The sequence below is a fragment of the Adiantum capillus-veneris genome, chromosome 15, assembly GCF_014529385.1.
Source record: "Adiantum capillus-veneris isolate H3 chromosome 15, ASM1452938v2, whole genome shotgun sequence".
In the NCBI taxonomy this organism is placed as follows: Eukaryota; Viridiplantae; Streptophyta; class Polypodiopsida; order Polypodiales; family Pteridaceae; genus Adiantum; species Adiantum capillus-veneris.
In genome coordinates this window covers 38751238-38772997 of record NC_140945.1, presented here as the reverse complement: position 1 = coordinate 38772997, position 21760 = coordinate 38751238, and the positions used below count along the sequence as shown (strand labels likewise).

The 21760-nt window shown below is 44.0% G+C and overlaps 1 protein-coding gene across 2 annotated transcripts in view; it reads right to left on the bottom strand.

The window, feature by feature from the left end:
- The window catches only part of LOC147440549 (uncharacterized), a 58335-nt gene extending 41139 nt beyond the window's left edge, over positions 1–17196 (bottom strand). The window contains exon 1 of one of the 2 annotated variants that reach the window (XM_086530266.1): positions 16292–17196. In XM_086530266.1, the coding sequence (XP_086386392.1) occupies positions 16292–17026 (735 nt within the window). In that variant the 5' untranslated portion in view covers positions 17027–17196. The remainder of the gene's footprint in view (positions 1–16291) is intronic. The other variant, XM_086530265.1, reaches the window with a different exon arrangement.
- Between the last annotated feature and the right edge of the window lie 4564 nt (positions 17197–21760).

The window sequence follows — 21760 nt, the reverse complement described above, 5'->3', positions numbered from 1 at the left end:
AAGTATCCGACCATCTAGGAACGGACATCTTTGATGCGTCATAGGATGGGTGTCATAGAGCATCGTGAAGGAGATTGTACCGTAAGTTCGGTAGGAAAGGACCAGGTGATGGGTATTCCTGATGCGTCACAAGGTGGGTGACGGGTGCATCTGAAAGGGAACATCCATAGTCGGGAGGATTTCCGAACTGTGTTGGAATTGTGCACAAGAAAAAGCAAGCACTTGAATGAAGATGGGTTCAGAGGAAACTTTGAGAAAAAACAGATGCTTCTGAGAAAGCGGGTTGCTTTTCGGGAAAGCAGATGCTTTCCCGCGAGGAAGTCTATGTCTGCATTGCAACTGTGCATGTCATTGCATCTAGGGACGCCTCGGAAGTGCTCTGAAAGCATTATTTTTAACTTATAAGGTTTTATTGAGTTTTTGGGCAGGTTCAGACTATTTTTAAAATACACCGGCCGCCCACTTAATAAGTGGGCAACCATCTGTTAAATAAGGCAACAGATCAGCCAGCGTTTTCTCTCTCTCTTTTTCTGGCCGCACAGGAAAAAAAAAAATGAAAAAACAAATATTTATTTTTATTTTTTTAAAAGGCTGCGATCTCTACGCGAGCAGCTATTCGTGCCTGTGGCTAGGAGCTATAAAAGCATCACATGCCCTCATTCAGAGGGGAAGACCAATCTTTGCAAGGAGGACATGTTGCTTGCAGATTTTAGCCGTAAAGAAGACGTTGCCGGTGATGCCCATGGCTGCCCCAAGTGTACCAGATGTCGCCAAGACCCAGTGCGCGAGTTCCCTCACGAAGAAGTGCCTACGGAGCGTGTTTCCATCGCGAGAAGTTGCTGGTTTTCTCTTTTTGCAGCCAATAAACATCGTAGACGGGATTGATCTACGAGAAGGAACCCGAGAACACACCTCTTCTGTGTGTAAGATTGGAAGAGAGGATTTTCTATGTAGAGATCTCTTCCGGGGAATTCTTTTTCGAGAACCGAGTTGCGTTTCGAGCATCGAGACTTTGAAGGTAACGTTTTCATGTTACGATCTCTCAGTATTTGATTGCAGGTGTACTTCCTCTTCGTGAGGGAGTAGGAGCAGAGGAAGGCATGAGCCTCTGCACGAGAAAAGCGCTCTGAGGAACTAGAGCCAGATCAGCCCAAGGGTTTCGTACCCAAGTTTGGGAAGCAGATCCACGGATCGAAGAGAGGTACACTCTCGAGATGTAATCCAAAAGTTGAAATTCCCAATGGAAGGACTTCGTGTCCAGGAAAGCGGAGTTAATCTGCAGGAAGAGGACTCTGAAAACAGAGTTAAAAAAGAGTTGCAGGGATGTCTGTTGCTAAATTGGCTTTATCTAACAGAAAAATAATTCTAAATGAATTATTGGATTTATAAGTGAGAGGGTTTTCTCGCTTGGAACAACAGGAAAAATAATTCTAAATGAATTATTCGGATTTTAAGTGAGAGGGTTTTTCTCACTAGAGACATCCGAGTACAGAGTATTCCTGGTGCGTCATTCAAAGTAATGACGGGAGCACTGTGAATGGGAATATCTGTAAGGCCACCAAGAACGGGTACTTCTGATGCGTCACATCGGATGGGTGACAGAGAGCATCGGGAAGAAGTATCCGACCATCCGGGAATGGACATCTCTGATGCATCATAGGTGGGTGACATAGAGCATCGTGAAGGGGATTGTACCGTAAGTTCGGTAGGAAAGGACTAGGTGATGGGTATTCTTGATGCGTCACAAGGTGGGTGACGGGTGCATCGGAAAGGGGATATCCATAGTCGAGAGGAAATCCAAACTGGAAAGAGGAATACGCGTAAAGACGCAAGCACAAGAATAAAGATGGGTTCTAATAAGCTTTTCTTAAAAAGCAGAAAATTTGAAAGAGTTTTCCAGGAAGAGCAAACACTTTCCCGCGAGGAATCTATGTTTGCATTGCATTCGTGCATGTGGTTGCATCCAGCGACGCCTGGGAAGTGCTGTGAAAGCATTGTTTTTAACTTATAAGGTTTTATTGAGTTTTTGGGCAGGTTTAGACCAATTTTAAAAATAGGCCGGCCGTCCACTTAATAAGTGGACAGCCACTTAGAAAATAAAGCAACAAAACCAGCCAGCGAATTCTCTCTCCCTATTTCGGGTAGAACAGAAAAAAAAAAAAAAGCAGCGATCTCTCCGCGAGCAGCTATTCGTGCCATGGTGAAGGAGCTATAAAAGCACCACATGCCCTCATTGAAGGGAGGTTGCCAGCACCAGCAAGAGAAGACTCTGCCGCCAAAAGACGCGAGAGATCGCGAGACTACGAAGCACGGAAGTCGCTTTTCTCGTGCAAGAGCGACAGGTACCTATTGTGGATTCACCATACGAATTGTTGTCGTGTGTTTGCGTGTGTGTTTGCAGGTACTTCATCGCGAAGGAGAAGCGAGAAAGCTTCGGCCTACGCTTGGAAATTCCGAAAACGGAATTCGGAAATTGTCTGTGGAGTCTCGACTCCGAGTACAGACGGAAAAAGGATTGAGAGCTCGTCTCTCAGATTTCCCTTACGGGAAGGAACGACCATCGAGTCAGAGATTTAGAACAGAGGGGTTTTCTCCGTCTTGTGCTTGTAAAAAGATTCTCCCTAATAAAGAATTCTCTTTAAGGGGGGGGGGGGCAGCCCATCTTCTGGTCCCCAGTACTGTGTCGATCTTCTCACGCTCTCTCTCTCTATTTATTTCTCTCTATATCCTTTGGCTTCAGTATTAAGTGATAAATTCTATTTATCCGAGTATATTTTATATTGTTATGCGCTCCCGTTTGTGACAGTGGTATCAGAGCATGGTCTCCTCTCTTTCTCTGTAAAGAAGGACGACTCTTGGGAAGATACGAAAGAAGCCATGACAAGCCAAGAGAGAAGTAAGCAGGCAGAACCCTAAGTCATGCAAGGAAAAGCTCGCAGAGTTTTTTTTCTCTCTGCAAGAAGTCGACACAAGGCTTGGGATTCTCTGAGAAGGCGACGAGAGCATGATGCTCAAGAACCTAGAGAATCCAAGGAGCGGAATGCTCGAGATTCTTCAGAATCCAAAAAATATCCATGAACGTCAATCCAGAACTATAGCCATGAAATCCCGTCATTCCGGGAAGGATATGAAGAAGGTCTCTAGACCTAGGAACACTTCCAGTCAAGTTTGATACTTTTGACGGAAGAGAAGATGCCCCGAAAGCTACCGCTTTGATTTGACAAGTTTGAAGTTGCCTTTGCAAACGGCAATTTTTGAAAAAGCGTCGAAGATGAGGCATGTGATTAAACACCTCAAGGGGATTGCAAGTACTTGGTGGTATACCAAAGCTCTGCAAGGAACTTACAACAAGACTTGGATTCAATTCAAGGCTGAATCTTTCGACAAATTTTTTTCCTCTACACTTTGAGGAAGGCATCCAAGAAGATTGGGATGGGTTTGCCCAATAGGAACACGAGTGAGTCAAAGCAAGTAGTGGTTCACTCTTGCCAAGGTAGCTTCGCTCTCGATCCTCTCTGAGGAAGGAAAGATGAAGAAATTCAACAAAGGACTTTTGCCCGAATTTTGTAGACGCATCTGCAAAATACTTTGCAGCAGATGGTAGAGTCAGCAATAAAAGTTGAAAGTGTACATCTTAGTATACATAGAATCCAATCCCCGTAGTGGGACGGGAATCATTGAACACAGAAAGTTAGGAGTAAGGGAATTCAATCTAACTCCTGAGTTCCAATCTAACTCCTGAGTTCTTGAATAGAAGACCCTCGAACTTTAAGTGAGAGGGCAAGTTTTCAATCAAAGTTACATCTTTGAGGAAATCATAAAGTGCATTGTGCTTGTTTGCTCTTTTGCACAAGATATGGTTATGTCTAACCGGGACTACCACTCTCGAGTGTTTATGAGAGCAGGATCAAACTGAAACATTGTTTTCTGAGATGAATTGGTTTGCTTAACTAGCCGGAAGGTCAACTATTGATCTGGTATCCGGTAATTCTCGAACAGATTACCTGCTACTGCGGGTAGGAAATTATGAAGGAACCATTCTGAGCTTTCAAGCAAAGAAAAGCTTTCATGAAGCTTGAGTACTCTTTAAGCCCACACCCCCTACCCGGTAAGAGAAGAAGATATGGTAGTGCTTTTCACACAAGTGAATGAACACTCTCTTTACGACGGAAGGAACAAGCGACGACTATGGCCTGTGCTCGAGGAATCCAAGGATTGAAATCCTAGATTATTTGATGAGCAGGTTTTGCTCTAAGGTCGAGCCAAGGGATCGTCAAGTTGAGCGTCTTCGCTCTAAGGATCTTACGAAGGGAAGGTAATTTCCCAGGTTCACCGAAACTCTAACACAGCTTAAGAATTATGTACACTTTTGAGTACATGGGATAACACACGAAGATGCAGACCTATGCCAAGGAACTGGATGAGAGTTTGTTATACTCTCTTAAGCGCCTTTTTGCGCGCAAGGATATTCCGACACGAGAATCTCTATTTGAGATGTGTTCGGTAGAAGGAATTTGAGTTTCTCTACGGAGAAGAGGTTTTCTTATGGTCGTTGATCATTGAGTACGCTATGTGCTTTTACCATTACAGTAGCAACTTTTGGTTGCGGTATATGTTTCTCCATGAGCAGGTCAAGTAGCATTTACACGCTGCTGGAATAAATTCGAACTATTCTGTTCGTAAGAATATAATTTGCCAACCGTTTCAAAATGGTAAGAATTACATACGGACGTCCACGAATGGCAACTGTACAGACGCCTACGTTTTACGCTGCTGACGTTGTAGGCCGTGCGGATTTCCACAAAACACGTTGACAGCTCCTAGGGCTAGCTTTTGAGCCAAGATGCTTTTGAACCTAATGCTTTTCGAGGTCTGCTTTTGAGCATCCCTTGTACTGATTATAAGGACCCTTGGGGCCTCACTCTACTGAGCATTTGGACGCAGAGTCTGTGAGCACAGGACCCTCGGGAGTTGTACTTTGTAGTGATCAATAATAAAGAAATACTGAAAGGAGCGCCAGTCTTTGGGGCCAATCTCTCTACGCGCGGCCGTGTCGTCTCTCTTTCTCACTTTTGTTCAGTTTGTTGAATAGTTTCAATTTTCTCTCACGTGTGTTGCATCAAGAGTTCCATAGGATGAGGTGGCTAGATTGAATGATTGAAACACAAGTGCTCAGTGTGAACTAAGTGTGTGATTTGTGAATTGCATGCTATGAGGATGTATTGTCTTGTGGGGATGGTCATACGCATGGTTTGTTTGATTGAAATGTGAAATGAAAAGATATGATAGTAACAAGATTTGGTCAATCCCGACATTCACTAAAGATTAGTGAGATATGGATGTGATTGCTAAATTCGTTACGATGATCATGATTCTCATTCAAGATCTCGACAGGGATAGTGATGTGAATGTTCACTGATTGTCGTCTTTGTGCAAGTATTGGATATGTGTTGTCTAGTGCGTCGGTACTTAAGAGTCAGTGTCTACTGAACTGATTTCTAGCTTATGTTGGTTTTGCAGGCGTAATCGAGAGCGATTCCATTTCTTTCAAGAGGGGGGTATTGTTAGATTTACACCACTCTGCTGCTTCACTCAAGTCTAGGGCATACATGTACGGCTAGTATGTCTCCTTGGGCACTCATATATATGGGGCCAAGGGGGTACCCATCTCATTATCAGGTAAGTATTGCGTCTTCTGCTCATGGTAGTCAATGAGGGGGCTGATCGCCCCTTCTTCCACACACAGCGTTTGTGGTCTACTCTCTCTCTCTCTCTCTCTCTCTCTCTCTCTCTCTCTCTCTCTCTCTCTCGCACGCGCACTCACATGGTATCAGAGCTCAGGCTCTCCATGGTCTGTGCACCTTCTACATCAGGTTCTCCCTCCCAAGAAGAAGATCAGACAGCGTTTTTGCAAGGAGAGGCCAGCTCTCAACCTACAGCAGCGTTCCATCGCGAAGAACCTGCGTTTTCAGCCCATCTGCGTTTTGGGCAGCAGAAAACCCTGGCGTTTTTGGAGGTTGCTGTGTTCTTTTGCTCTCCCGTGGCCATCACAAGATCTGGCAGCCAGCACCACCCTTCTCAGGCTCTTTTCTCGCCGGAAAACCCCTCCCTCCACCTGCGTTTTCAGCCCTCATCTGCGTTTTTGGGAGCATCTGCGTTTTCAGCCAGCAGCTGCGTTTTTGGCAGGCTGCTGCGTTTTCCGCAGAGAAGGGGAGCGCTTGGCCACAACCTCTACGGATCTTGCCTTTGCCCCACCGGCTTGGCATCAGGTGCCTTGCCGGGGCACATCCTCTCCATTGTACCCAGGTGGGGTGAAGACAGAGGAAACAGCATATGAACCTGGCTGTAAACAGTGGTTGTGACCTTGATTCACCACCCTCCCCAGACCCTCTGCACCGCTCCGGACCATGCCGGGAGCGGGAGCATACAAGCGCGCTGAAAATCGCTGGACAGCAGCGTTTCCATCACCTCGCAGTTGCGTTTTTGGGTGGACAGCGGCCACATGGTTTGAGTTTTTCATGGAAAATGAAGTTACCTCCTACCAGGACACCATCCGGTGGTGGTCCATGCAGTATCTCAATGACGGTTGCAATACAAGGTATCTTCAACATCAGCTTGATCATCTACAGGCGTACGATCCTTGGGAAATCCATTCATTCTAGCCATCATTCGGCGGTTGCGCACTCCAAAGGGGGTGGTGACTTGTGGTTTGCTATGGACACACCTATGCACTCATCAAAGGGGTTCACACAAGATATGGCCATGCTCATGACATATGGGATTCCGACATTCCCAGAGAAGACACCACCATCTTGGGTGAACAGACACTTGACCTCGACACGTCAGATCACTTGCTTACACGGGAGCATCTACATGGACTTAGGGAGAGGATCTTGGATCTCTTCTTGGACGGGTTCATTGCTTGGATCTACTGGAGTGGGACTTCAGTTCTTTAGACTTTCTTGGAGAGTTTACCCACGAGATGCGGGAGATTAGACATCATTACGCAACTACATCCGGAGTCACCCAAAGCTTGGCTTGATGGTAGAGCAGTTGCTCTTCTACACTCCTGATCATTTGGATTGCTACCTTCAGAGTTGCTTACACTCACCCTCGGTAACCTTACATCATACTTATCCCCCGACCTAGGCAGTAGGCCACTCCAAGCTCAATCACATTGAGAGCCACACCGAGTTGCGGTTTGGTGGCGTTGTTGGCATGGACTTTGTTTTGGTTGACACCGGAGGATTGGAGGCAGGAGATACAAGCAAGACAGCGCAGACAGATTGGTCTAGCCTTTCTCTTCTTAGAGATTATTCACAACGTAGACTGCTCAGTCTGGCTTCCCATCTTCATAAAGGATGATTACAGACAGATTGGTCTGACCACACCTCTTCTCAGAGGCCCTTCACAGCGCAGATTGTTGAGTCTGACTTTCCTTGTTTCGGAGGACATTTACAGCACAAATTGCTACATCTGGCCTTCCTGGGAGTTTTTCAAAGCTTAGCCACCTGGCCACGCTGGGTTGCAGGTTCATGCATTGACAAGCTTCCGGTCATTCTCATGACGATTCTTGGGCTTCCCCATTTTCTCCAGTCGTTTTGACTACAGACACAACAGATCCTATTGGGCAGGACACTTGCAGGTCTACTGGCACTTCTTCTACAACAAGGAGTTGTTCTCACCCTCAATTCGGGACCTTCACGCAATACCTTCACACTGCATTCGTGGAGTACAACAGTTTGCTACATTGCTTGTGACAACATCACATCATGGAGATTTCGCGAAGCTTGGGACACCCCAAACTGCTGCAGACATTGTAGTAGACATCTTCATCCTTTGCCTCACATCTTCTCCTTCATGTGGTTTGTTTAGCATCTGGTGCTGAGGGGGTGTTAGATTTACACCACGTTGCTGCTTCACTCAGTCTAGGGCTGTCACAAAGTGATGACGTGGCAGACAGCAGAAACCCTAAATTCTGCCAGAAACCCTAAAATTCCTGCAAACCCTAATTTTTGCCAAAAACCCTAAATTCCGCAAATCGCGGAGGCGGATTATTATAAAAAAAAAAAAAATTTGGAAAACGATGAGCGACGCGCATTTTGCTTTTGCTTTTTTTTATTAAAAAAAGAGAAAAGACTCTCTAAGAGAGAGAAAGAACTGATGCTTTTGATTTTTAAAGCTTTTGGGGCTCTGCTTTTGGGCATCCCTTGTAACCTTTCAATTAGTGGTGAGGGCCTCACTTCTCAGAGCATCTGGACGCAGAGTGTGAGAGTGAAACCCTAATCGCTCTCTTGTACTTTGATGATTGATTAATACAAAAAGAAATACCGAAAGGGGCGCCAGTCTTTGGGGCCAATATCTCTAGGCACGGAACTCCGCCGGGCCAGTGCAAATCTATTGTGATCTGTGAATTGTTTTGAAGTGGTTATTTGGTGCTGTCGCGGTTGATTCTTGACTTGGAGTGTCCAAGTCTGTTACAGTGGTATCAGAGCACGGCCGATTTCTCTTCTACGGGAAATCCGATCCCCGAATTTTTTTCCGCGGCACCTATGGCTTCAGGCAATGATCAGTCGACTCCCTCTGCATCTGGAGATGCGGGCTGGGATCACAACGAAGATTCAGACAGAGAGTATGGCCCGCCTCGGCCTACTCAGGCGGAGCAAAGAGAGATGGAGCGTCGTCAATTGATTGGCGATGCAACAAAGATGATGCTCAATTTTGCCAAGGACCCGAAGATGGCAAAATATATGAACCAGACCTCTTTGAAAGAGGTACAGATGGAGTGGCAGAGAACCACAACACCACTCCCGAAACCCGCTCTCAAGAAACCTTCTGCCTCCAAGAAATATACGGAGAAGGAACTGGAGAACGTGGTTGATGCACAGATTGCTCAGCTTTTCGACGTGCAAAAGAAGGGACAAAAAGCACGGCAAAAAGCAGAAGAAAGGCACCGACTTCCAGGGATATTTGGGTCGTCGGTTGACATTTGACAAGGCAAAGAAACGGAAGAAGCGTGTTCGATTTGACGGAGTACCCAGTTCTTCTTCTTCTTCTTCTGACAGTTCTTCTAGCTCCTCGGATTAGAGCGAAGAAGACAGAAAAGGCAAAAAGCGAAGCAAGAAACAAAGCTTCGGAAAGGGCAAGAAAATGGCAAAGAAGGCTACATCTCGCCCAGAGACTGACAGTTCTACTGAGGACTCATCTACAGACAGCTCAGATTCCAATGACGGAAAGTTTTATGCGAACAAGAAGAATTTTTTTTACAAAGCCAACCAGTATGACTTTCTCGAAGATAAAAGCAAGAAAGTCCGAGAGTTTAAGGAAGGTGGCCACTCGATCAAGTTTGATACTTTTGAGGATACTCAGATGCTTCGAAGGCTTTGTCTTTTATACAGCAGTTTGACAACGCTTTCGCGGGAGGATGCTATTCAAAGCACTCCAAGATTCGGAGAGCTGCCTCTTACTTTAAGGGGAATGCTCGTACTTGGTGGTCCACGCATCTATTAAGCAAGACTGTGTCAGTTACATGGTTGAAATTCAAGAGGCTTTTTATTTCTTCTTGGTTGACTCAAGAGTTTGAGCCAGATATACGAGCTGCTTGGAACCATCTCCGGATGACCAAGAGCGATACAGTGAATTCTTATTGTGAAAGATTCTGGAGCTCTTTTCTACCCGCCTCTTCATTCAAGAAGATCTCGTTCAGAGAACAGATTGAGCGGTTTACCTTGGGTCTACCTACAGAGATCCGAAATCACTGCTTGGAACAGAAGTCAGCTTCTATTCAGGAGTTGATGAGTCATGCGAAGCGGGGCTTTGCCATTCACTCTTGCAGTCTGACCTACCCCACAGATGAGGCCATGACACAACGAGCCGAACAGACTTCTGGGAATGAAAGTAGAATGAAAAAGAGCAATCCAGAGAAAAAAAAAAGGATGCACGACCCAAGCTTACTCCTGAGGAGAGAGCTTGCTTCATCAGAGAGGGGAAGTGCTTTGGATGCGGGGAACATGGACATATTTCCGCAAAGTGCCCTGATAAGGCACAAAAAGAACAGAATGATAAAGACGACGACAGGTCTGAGAGTTCGAGAGCAGCTGAGGAATGTGGCAGAAAAGGCAGATAGAAAAGCAGAACTGGTACCACATGGCGTGGGACCTGCACCGAATCTAATGAATGAAAGTACAAACTTTGCCGCTTTCGGGGCAAAGCGAAGGATCAGGAAGCTCTTTTGAAGGAGCCAAGGCCAACTTCTTTTCACTTGGAATTGGCGGCTCGATTTGGAACTACGCTCGACAGACTGACGCCACAGGCGGAGGTAGTTCGACTGGCACCCGGATGGGATGTTGCCATTACACCGAGCATTGGCAAACTTCGTTTGCAATGACATGGGTGTTCCGGGCACGTGAGTGACGTTCTACTCGGGATCCCTTGGTACCACAAGAACTACGCCGTGGTTGACTACCGGGCCGAGAAAGCAACTTTGATAAATAAATGAAGGGCTTAGAGATTGTACTTGATGAACTTCAGTTTTCTTACTCATTCTTTTGGGAGAACTGAACGATGGATAAAAGTTGAATATGTTTTGACCTGAAGAAAAGAACGCCAAGATTTTTTTCTCCACGCTCATGCCGATTGCTTTTGAGAGGGCCTGAAGATCATACCATTGATCTGATATCTGGAAGCACGCCACCGAAATCGGCCACCTTATCGTGTGAGCCGAGTACAGAATGAAAAGATTATGAACTCAGTGAAAGACCTCTTGGAAAAGGGTCTTGTCCAGCCTAGTACTTCACCGTATTGCTCTCTAGTGTTGTTGGTTTTGAAGAAAGACGGATCTTGGAGAATGTGCATCGATTATAGCACTCTCAACGAAATCACCATCAAGAACAGATTTCCGATTCCTAGAATCGATGATATACTCGACAGGTTACAGGGATCCTCGTGCTTTAGCAGGATTGACTTGAAGAGTGGATATCATCAGATCTGCTTCAAGTCTTTCAGGCATTACGAGATCACACACTAGTGATTAATGCTAAGAAAAGTGAATTTTTCCTACCATGGATAGACTTTTTGAGACACATTGTGTCAGCAGCACAGCAGGAGTGCAAATGGACCCGGCCAAGATAGAGACTATCCATGATTGGCCCGATTTGAGGAATGTCCATGAAGTTAGAAGCTTCTTGGGACTGTGTTCGTACTACAGGCGGTTCATACGAAAGTTTGCAGAGGTTGCTTCCCCTTTGCATACCTTGACACAGAAAGGAGTACCTTTTTCGTGGGGACCCACAGAGGTGACTGCCTTTCGGACATTGAAAGAGAAATTGAATACGGGACCAGATTTGACTTTGCCGGACTTGCAGAAGTCATTTGAAGTATTTTGTGATGCTTGTGGTCGTAGTCTGGGTGCGGTCTTGATGCAAGAAGGCCATGTCATAGCTTACGAGAGTCGTTTGTTCTCTAGGCCGGAGATGACAGCACAGATTTATGAGAAAGAGCTTTTGGCGGTTATACATGCTCTTACTCAGTGGCGGTATTACCTACTCGAAGCGGATTTTACTGTCTTTACAGACCATCAGAGTTTGCGCTACTTCTTGTCACAGAAGCAGCTTTCGGAGAAGCAGATGCGGTGGGAGAACATCTTGTCACAGTTCCACTTCGAGATTGTCCATGTGCACGGACAGAAGAATGTGGTGGCAGATGCTTTGTCTCGGAAACCGTTGGTTCTGGCTATTTCTGCGATACATCATAGGAGCTTCGAGGATATGGTCGATCAATGTGCCACAGATACAGATTTTGCAGATATTTTCACACGGATACGGGATGGGGAGACAGTAGCTGGATACTCCCTTCGGGAAAGCTACTTGATGAAAAAGACTATGTTGTGTGTTACACAGCCGTTGAGGGAAAAGGTTATGACTGATTGCCACTGTCCACCTTTTACGGGTCACCGCGGCATTGCTACCACCATGAAAGGGGTAGAGAGAGATTTCTTTTGGCGGAGACTGAAGAAGGATGTGGAAGAGTTTGTGCGCAGTTGCTTGGTATGCCAGAAGGTCAAGTTTGACAGGCATAAGGCACAGGGATTGTTACAGCCTTTACCCATACCCGCCCGCCCCTAGGAAAATATTGAAATGGATTTCATTTTTTTTAATCTCCCAAGAATACAGAATGATCACGATGATTTTCCGATTATATGGCACGCCTGAGACGATTGTCTCCGACAGAGACCCCAGATTTATGAGTTTGTTTTGGAAGGCAATTTGGGAGAACATTGGCACGCGGTTGCAGTTCTCGTCATCGTTCCACTTGCAGACTGACGGGCAATCTGAGATTGCCAATTCAGTGATTTTAGATTTATTGAAGTCTTGTATCTCGCATCAGAAGACTCAATGGGAAAAGAACTTACCTTTGGTGGAATTTGCCTACAATAACACGATACACTCTTCGACGGGGAAGACGCCGTGAGAGATTGTTGAAACTGCTGCGAAGGTTCCATCCTTCCTGAGCACGAAAGATTAGAAATTTGAAGCGGATGAATATTCGCGAGACTTCGATACGGCTTTTGCCAAGGTTCGCGAGACTTTGCAGGAGTCTCAAGAACGACAGAAAAAGGCAGCGGATCGCCATCGTCACGACTGGAAACTGAAGGAGGATGATTGGGTGCTCTTACTTTTGAGAAGGCACGCCTAAGAAAGAAAAAGGGAAAGGAGAGGCTTTTTTCCAAAGCTTAGTATGTGATACTACGGACCTTTCCAGATCACTGACAAGATAAATGATGTCTCCTTCCGATTGAAACTGCCAGATACTTGGAGGATTCACAATGCATTGCATGTGAGTCTCTTGAAACCTGTTAAGGGTGATGTGCCTGATGATGGGGAGCCTGATGAGCAACCCAAAGTGGAAGAAAACGAGGAGATCCTTGTTCCTGAACAGATTTTGGCACATAATGATACGAAGAAAGGTAAAGTCCGAAGGCGGTTCTTGGTTAAGTTCAAGAACTTTCCTGCATTTGATGCGAAGTGGATGGAGGAGGAGGACCTAGCAGATACTCCTCGGATTGTGAAACTTTACCTCGATGTTTTGGTTTAGCATAGTCTACTCCAAACGGAACCCAGAATTCAGCTTGGCCGGAGATCTGGTGCAGTGGGATGCACAAGAGGGGAGTCACTCCACTCCTTTGTCAACAGATGCCTCCATTTTGATACTAAAGTCACTGATGTCTCTTTGAGCTTCAGGGATACTGAGAGCTGACAGTATTCTGCTGGATGACTTTATGAAATGGAATTCCTGATTATGATACTGATTTGTTCTTGACTTCTTGTGAGTGCAGGAACTGATAGACGAAATGACTGCAGCATTTTGGTCTACTTGATCTCGAATAGACATGGTTGCAATAGGGGTTAGTCAATCGGACATCGATGAGGTCCCGATTGGACCTAGATGTGATTGCTAGCTACATTGCCGATAAATCATGGTCTAAGATCCAAATGAATGTTGAATGTCATGTGATGTCCTGTGATGTCTGGTGATGTCCTGTGATGTCGTGTGATGTGACTGTCGATTTTGTACATGTGCTAGATGTGTGTTCCTAGTACGTAGGTACTAACAGTCAGTGTCTGCTAAGACGGTTTACGGCTTTTGTCGGTTTTGCAGGCGTAATCGCGATCGATTACAATGCTTTCAAGAGGGGGGTATGTCACAAAGTGATGACGTGGCGGACAGCAGAAACCCTAAATTCTGCCAGAAACCCTAAAATTCCTGCAAACCCTAATTTTTGCCAAAAACCCTAAATTCCGGAAATCGCGGAGGCGGATTATTATATTAAAAAAAAAAAAAAATTGGAAAACGATGAGCGACGCGAATTTTGCTTTTGTTTTTTTTTATTAAAAAAAGAGAAAAGACTCTCTAAGAGAGAGAGAGAACTGATGCTTTTGATTTTTAAAGCTTTTGGGGCTCTGCTTTTGGGCATCCCTTGTAACCTTTAAATTAGTGGTGAGGGCCTCACTTCTCAGAGCATCTGGACGCAGAGTCTGAGAGTGAAACCCTAACCGCTCTCTTGTACTTTGATGATTGATTAATACAAAAAGAAATACCGAAAGGGGCGCCGGTCTTTGGGGCCAATATCTCTAGGCACGGAACTCCGCCGGGCCAATGCAAATCTATTGTGATCTATGAATTGTTTTGAAGTGGTTATTTGGTGCTGTCGCGGTTGATTCTTGACTTGGAGTGTCCAAGTCTGTTACAAGGGCATACATGTACGGCTAGTATGTCTCCCGGCTGGACACCCATGGATAAGATGCACCATTGTCCGGCCGCCCGGTATGGACTCCCTTGGGCACTCATATATATGGGGCCAGGGGGTTACCCGTTTCATTATCTGGTTGTTGTATTGGGTCTTCCGCTCATGGTAGTCAGTGGGGGGGCTAGTCAGTGGGGGGGCTGATCGCCCCTCTTCCACACATAGCGTTTGTGGTCTACACTCTCTCTCTCTCTCTCTCTCTCTCTCTCTCTCTCTCTCTCTCTCTCTCTCTCTCTCTCTCTCTCTCTCTCTCTCTCCCGCACGCACTCACGGGTATGTCACAAAGCTCCGGACAAAGAGGGGTCAAAACCCTACTAAAAGATGCAGCAGAAGTTGTATCAACTTGCAGAATCAATCCGAGAGGCCAAAAATAAAAGGACACCAATTTTTATAAGTTGTACCAACTCATGGGGTCCTATCCGAGGGGGCCCAAGTGACAAAAGGTTAAAAGAACTACGTGAAGGTTGATGATATGGCAGTTGTACAGACGCCCGCGAATTGCGCTGATGACATGGCAACTGTGCGAAAGTCCGCGTTTTACGTTGCTGACGTGGTAGGCCGTACAGATTTCCACAAAACACGCTCACAACCCCTAGCGCTAGCTTTTGAGCCAAGATTCTTTTGAACCTTATGCTTTTGGGCATCCCTTGTAATGTTTATAAGGACCGTTGGGGCCTCACTCTACTAAGCATATGGACGTAGAGTTTGAGAGCAAAGGCTCGTTGCGAATTGTACTTTGCAGTGATCAATAATAAAGAAATACCAAAAGGGGGGCCGGTCTTTGGGGCCAATCTCTATGGGCACGGAACTTCGTCGTGCCATGCGTCCCTCTTTCTCACTTCTGTTCAAATTGTTGAGTCGTTTCAGTTTTCTCTCACATGTGTTGCATCACATTATTGGCTTGGGGTGCCCAAGTCTATTACACTTCATCACGACAAAAGGGCTGAAAATTGTTCTCTTAGAAGAAGAACATTGTTATCCGGTAGAATTTCAGCCCAAAGCAGCCCTTTAAGAAGTCAATTCACCAAAGGAGACCTTTGGAACACATCCAGGGACAATTGGACCCAGATCAGCTTTTTGAAGCTGTGATAAATAAATTTCAGTAAGAATTCATGCCTAAAATTTGATTGATTTTAATGAACAATTAGTAAGGATTTTTGTTGGGAATGTGAATCCCTTAAAACGGCAGGACTCCAGTCCATAGAATCAATTAAAACATTTGAGCAGAGGATTGGCTTTGCTTTTCTCAGATAGAAAGAGAATCTATTCTCTCTCTCAGGAAGATTAGAATCAGGATGGGTAAGAGTGCGGAAAATTTCCTCTTCCTGGTCTATATGCTTGTCAATGAAGGAACTTATAAAGGTATGCTATAAGATGAGGGACCAACCCATCTGCTAGTCCCCAGGTTGGTGTCAATATCATACTGCATCTCATGAGAAGGTAGGAAACTCTCACAAAGAGAAAGAAACCTCCCGATTACTTCATTTGTACTTAAGAAACGACACTTGTTTGAACATGTAGACGATGGAGTTGAAAATGTGTTCAGCAGTAAGCTCTAGATACTTCCATAAACTTTTGTACTCTTCTTGTGGCTGAACCTTATGACTGTCAGACAAACAATGTCCTAAAGCACATGTGGTGCCTTGTAGCAGGCCCCAAGATTAAATAGGGCCAGGGAGCACACAATGAGCTTCATTTCTGTAATCTGCATTCAATTCTTTATGCAACCACAATTATTAATATACGTCAAATCTGGTTCTTTGTGGCCTTGCAAACACCAGCTTGTCTGGTCCTAGGACATGCAACTTCAAAAGACAGTTCCTGGGTAATGAGCTTAAACATGGCCTTTCAATGCAATTTGATTCTTGAACCTCTTCTGGTGAAATTTTTTTCTTTGAATGTACATGCATGAGGTGTCATTATCATACTCGAATTGAAAGAAAAAGTGCATTTTAGACATGTGAATGAGCATAATGTTATGAGGAATACCAGGCATAGAAAGAGCTTAAAAAAGCCACCAAGCATGCCAAGATTGAGAGCGCTGCAACAGGCAACCATAAAAAAGGCTGCTGATCCCATGCGAGCAAGTGACTTAAAGCCCTGCATGGTGCAATTCAGCCACAGAAGACCAAGTGCTACTGTGATTCCACCCATGATCGTCAATGCATGCCGCACAGGTGGCCAAGCCTGTCGAATAACCGATTGAGCTCGGCTTCTCCACTCCATCATCCTTGAAGCAAAAGCATCCATCAGGGGCTTCTGCTCCACATATAACCTGGCCGACGAAACTCTGCACCATGTTGAGAAGTTATGCAAAGTGTGGCTGGCATAAGCATGAAATACATCTAGATTCCTGCTCGCATATGCTAGGACAGTGTCGAGAATCGGGCTTGCATGGGCCTCACTAGCCATGAGCCTTTCTTCTGCAGAAGCTTCTGAAACCTTCTCTTGCTCTGCATTTTTGGGCCTTTCTGCAGTTGAGAAATCGTCTCTGATTCCAGAGGGAGGTGACGAGTTCCAGGTTTCTGAGGGAATTGAACCTCTGCTTCGATGACCTATCTCTTCTGCATCTTTGCTAGATTTGGGCTGAGTTTTGCTTCCTTTTTTACGAGACTTTCTGTTAGAATTTCCATAGCTAATGGGCTCTGAGGCCAGCGAGGTCGTGGATGATGAGGAACCTTTAGCAGCAGAGCCGCATTCTGGCTGCGAAGCAGATCGTCCCATTAGAGAAGATAAAGGAGAAGGGCTGCTGGTGGATAGAGATGAAGAAATATGTCGACTGTGTACCCTTCATCTCCATCAACTACACTGGAGCAACCATTTCAGAGCTTGTTGTGGGAGAGAGTCTGACGGAGAACAAAGAGAGACGGAGAGAGAATTCGACAGTATAATCTTCCGTTAATTAGTGTTTATTACCTCCATATTTATGCACTAAGTTGTAACTTATGCTATAAATAATTTAGGAAAAATTACAAAAATACTCCTCTAATTTGTGGAAATTCCCAAAATACCCCTTAAATTTCAGAAATTCTCAAAATACCCTTGCATTTGTTTCCTTAAATTTCAGAAATTCTCAAAATACCCTTGCATTTGTTTTGGTTGGATTGTTCAAGATTTTTAATCTTTATTCCTTTTAGACAATTGAGATCCGTTTTAGAGTGCTTAGCATGTAATTTGTCACAAATTACCTCGAAAAAAAAGGCAATTATGTCTAAAATCAATGAAGCAATTCATTTCCAAAGCCTACATAACGAACTCAAATTCTATTTTTAGCATCTTTTATTGATAGACAATCAGTCTTCGTATGAAAAACTACAAATTTTTTTATCTTTGGAGAAATTTAATCTCACAACCAAGGGTATTTTGGAAAATTTGAAGGGCATTTTGGGAATTTTTGACAAAATATTGGGTGTATTTAGGGAAGTTTTGAAATTTGAGGGGTATTTTGGGAGTTTCCACAAATTAGAGGGATATTTGGTAATTTTCCAAATAATTTATTTGCCTTGGTCCCCCCCTTGAGCCATCCATGATCCATCATTCCATGTGTGCCTAAATAGCCAATGTTTCTCTAAAGAAGGCATGAGTGATGGAGCCACTACTCCTGCCAAATGCGCACGACACTCAGTCATTGATCGAATGTTTGTTCACTTTCCTCTCGTAAAAACAATATCAATTGTCCTACAACTCACACGGAGCAAGGGTGCCATATCCTTGGAGCAAGACATGTCCATCATCTAGAAGCCAAGGACAAACCTCGCCTTTAGCACACCACCACTTGTTGCCAAATAGCTGCCTACCTATAGCAAAAATTGAAGAAACTCCAAAGACGGCTCACAGCCATCAAGCAAGACTTAGCCAGGAAGGAAAATATGATAGCAAAACTTGAGATTAAATGCAAGTGATGGAGATGGCAAAAGATCTTCTTTGCCCAAAAAAAATCTTTGCACTAGCAATCCTTATAATCCAGTCGAGAGCCGCAAGAGCGGTTCCGAGAGCTTGGATAGCAAAAGTAGAGGCTACATGTGCAACTCAGCGCTCACTATAGATAAATAAGGGTTCTTCTCAGATTGAGGACCCAAATTCATGACTAGTTGATAAAAACTCAAAAATAGGCCTTTTCTTAGGGTGAGAAGCAAGAACAACTTTGATGAGCTCATGATAGCTTTGGCTACTACTCCAATACTAGCCATCAGCAACCCTCACCAATCATTTGTGGTGGAAAATGAGGCTAGGAATCAAGCCATGGTGCATTACCATCATGAAAAGGTCTACATGTGGCTTTCCAATGTAAGAGTTTATAAAAAGCTCAAAGTAGTTATCTTACACATGAATAGGCAATCGTGAAGCATACATAACATTAAGCTCTATCCATGAGCCATAGAAAAGTGGTCTACACTTGTAGAAACCACATCAATATTGGAATAACCAACCAAAGTAACATGCTTACAATGTGTTGCCTCATCCTAATCTAGTCTATCGACCATGGAGTCATCACCATTTGCCAGAGGATCTCCACATTTTGTAAGCAAGACATATATGTCAATCAAGAGGATGCATCATCCACATGAAGATAATAAGCTATGGGAAACATATTCGATCAAACCCAAGAGGAGTGTGAGACTGCCCCAACTGACTATCTTGTGCAACATGGGAATGAACTCCCACTTTGAGCGATATACCATAAAGAGGAAGAAAAAACTGTGTATGTAATACATGGCTAAAAGTTGATCTCAAACCAAGACACTTTTAACGCCACTAACCAAACACAAACTTAGTGCTAGAAATAGGGCTAGTAGGTCTTCACAATTTCAACAAAAATAGAAAACCTTTAAAATGATCTAAAATGTAAAAGTGAAGGGTAAGAGGGTAGACAATGAAAAGCACCTCATGACAATGGAAGTCAAAAGACCTTCTACTCATGTATAAAGAGGTGGCCTACCATGAATTCATGCAATGTGCATATGTTCATTTACTTTGTATTCTTTCTTTCCCTAGTGTTTTCTTCTTGTTAGAATGTTCCACTATGTATGTATTTAATTTATACATAGTTCTAAGCCATTAGGAGAAATAGGCCTACAATGCTACATGATATCTAGCAAAAAAACTAATTTGACTATTAATGCATAAGAGTGTTATCCACAACCTATCAACTTAAGCAACAATTGCTAGTCAAGACAGTAACCAATGAAGGTAATCGTTCATAAACAATGCCTAAATGAAGGAGTAATTGGCCAAGCTAGGCAAGCGAAGTAAAAGGCCGCTTTGAATAAGCCTAAAGTACCACCACAATTGAAAGAAAGAACTCCGATTGGCAATAAATCCACTAACACAGCTACTACCAAACCAATGGCAAAATCATATGCCAAAGCTCAAAGATCCAAAGTAAGCATTGAAATTGATGAGCAACCTACTGATTCAACAGGAGATAATCTCAACTATTAAAAAACCACAATGCTACATCCACAAAGTTGTCAATACAAATGGGCATAACCATGAGCACACACAATCAAAGTCAATCAAGAGTGTCAAGCAACTTTCCAACAACTCAAAGCCATAGAGCAAAGTGAGCAAAGTGAGATACAACCAAGACCCTATTGGCAAGTGTAATCCACCAAAACGAGATTACATATTAAAATTTCATTTGATCATAAAATGACCACTGCATTAGAATACTTTGATCATGTTAAGCTTGCAAGAACAATGCACCACACTGACTCAAGACCAGAGAGCATCATGATACAGAGAGATCTGCATGCTTTATTGAGATCCACACCATGCAAAGTGAAAGGTTGTTTTAACTTGATCGTGGCATTTAATTTAGTGATGATTTTAGGGTCTAAGAAGAAAGTTGAAATTGCTCCATCAAATGCACATAAAGTGGAAAAGTTAGGGAGTGAAGGCTTTTCAAATTTTGCCAAAAATCTGCCTCCTTACTTTTCTCATCAGAACCTTAATTTTTCAAATTTTCTAAAATATGTATATGACCCTAATAGTTATTTGTGCAAGAGCTTGTGTAAAATTGTTAAGGGTGAAGGAGTACGAGCGGAAGTGCGACGCGAGAGAGAGAGTGCGAGAAGAAGAGCACGACGATATGGTGAACTCGCTCTACTCTAATGTGTAGAGCATAGTGAGTTCTTATTAGGTTTTTACAAAAGAATATGTGTACATACTTGGCGGCCCGCCCACTTACCTGGGCGACCACATTGGGCTTTATACCCCAACAACCTCCCACTTAAATTCCAATGTGGTACTTTAAGTGTGAGAGAAGCTACTATACAAGCTAATATACAAGAGATGTAGAGAAGTGATGTACTACCCTACACCTAACTGCTTGCGAAAATGCGCAAAGCTCTCTGAGGGAAGTCCTTTTGTAAGTAGATCAGCAGGATTTTCTGTGGTGTGAACTTTGACAAGCTGAAGTTGCTTATCCTCGAGCATTTCCGTGATGAAATGATACTTCACATCCACATGCTTTGTCTTTGAGTGATAAACTGGATTGCGAGCCAATTGTATAGCACTTTGACTATCACAATATAACACAGGCATCTCTTCTTTGATTCCCAAATCTGTTACTAGTCGATTAAGCCAAATTGATTCTTTGCATGCCTCTGATGTTGCAACATATTCAGCCTCTGTAGTAGACTGAGTAACACAATCTTGTAATCTAGAACGCCATGATACTGCTCCACCAGCCAATGTAAAGACATACCCTGACGTAGACCTTCGGTTGTCTAAGTCATCTGCATAATCTGAGTCTGTAAAACCCTTTACACTTAGCTCCTGACTCCCATAGCATATACGCATACTCTTTGTAGCTTTCAGGTATCTCAATATTCCTTTCACTGCCTCCCAATGTTTCTTGCCTGGGTTTGACATGTATCGACTTACTACTCCCACTGCAAATGCAATGTCTGGGCGAGTAGCAATCATTGCATACATCAAACTATCCACAGCAGACGCATATGGAATCTTATCCATTTTAGCCCGTTCTTCCTCGGACACAGGACAATCTTGTTTGGTAAGTTTCACATATGGTGGCAATGGAACACTCAGTGCCTTTCCCTTCTCCATATTGAAACGTTGCAAAACCTTGTCAATATACTCTGTTTGAGATAACCAAATCAACTTCTTTGATCTGTCTCTCTCAATGCGCATACCAAGTATATGACTTGCCTCACCCATGTCTTTCATGTCAAACGATTTTGCCATCTTTGACTTCAAAGCTGAAATTTCTTCCAAGTGCTTGCCAGCAATCAACATGTCATCCACATACAAAATAAGGATCAGCCAACTACCATCCTTAGCCTTCTTTGTATATAGACAGTGATCGAACTCACTACGTTTGTAGCCTTGAGAAAGCATAAACTTGTGGAATTTATGGTACCATGCCCTCGGTGATTGTTTTAAGCCATAAAGACTCTTTAACAACTGGCATACCCAATCTTCCGTGCCTTTCTC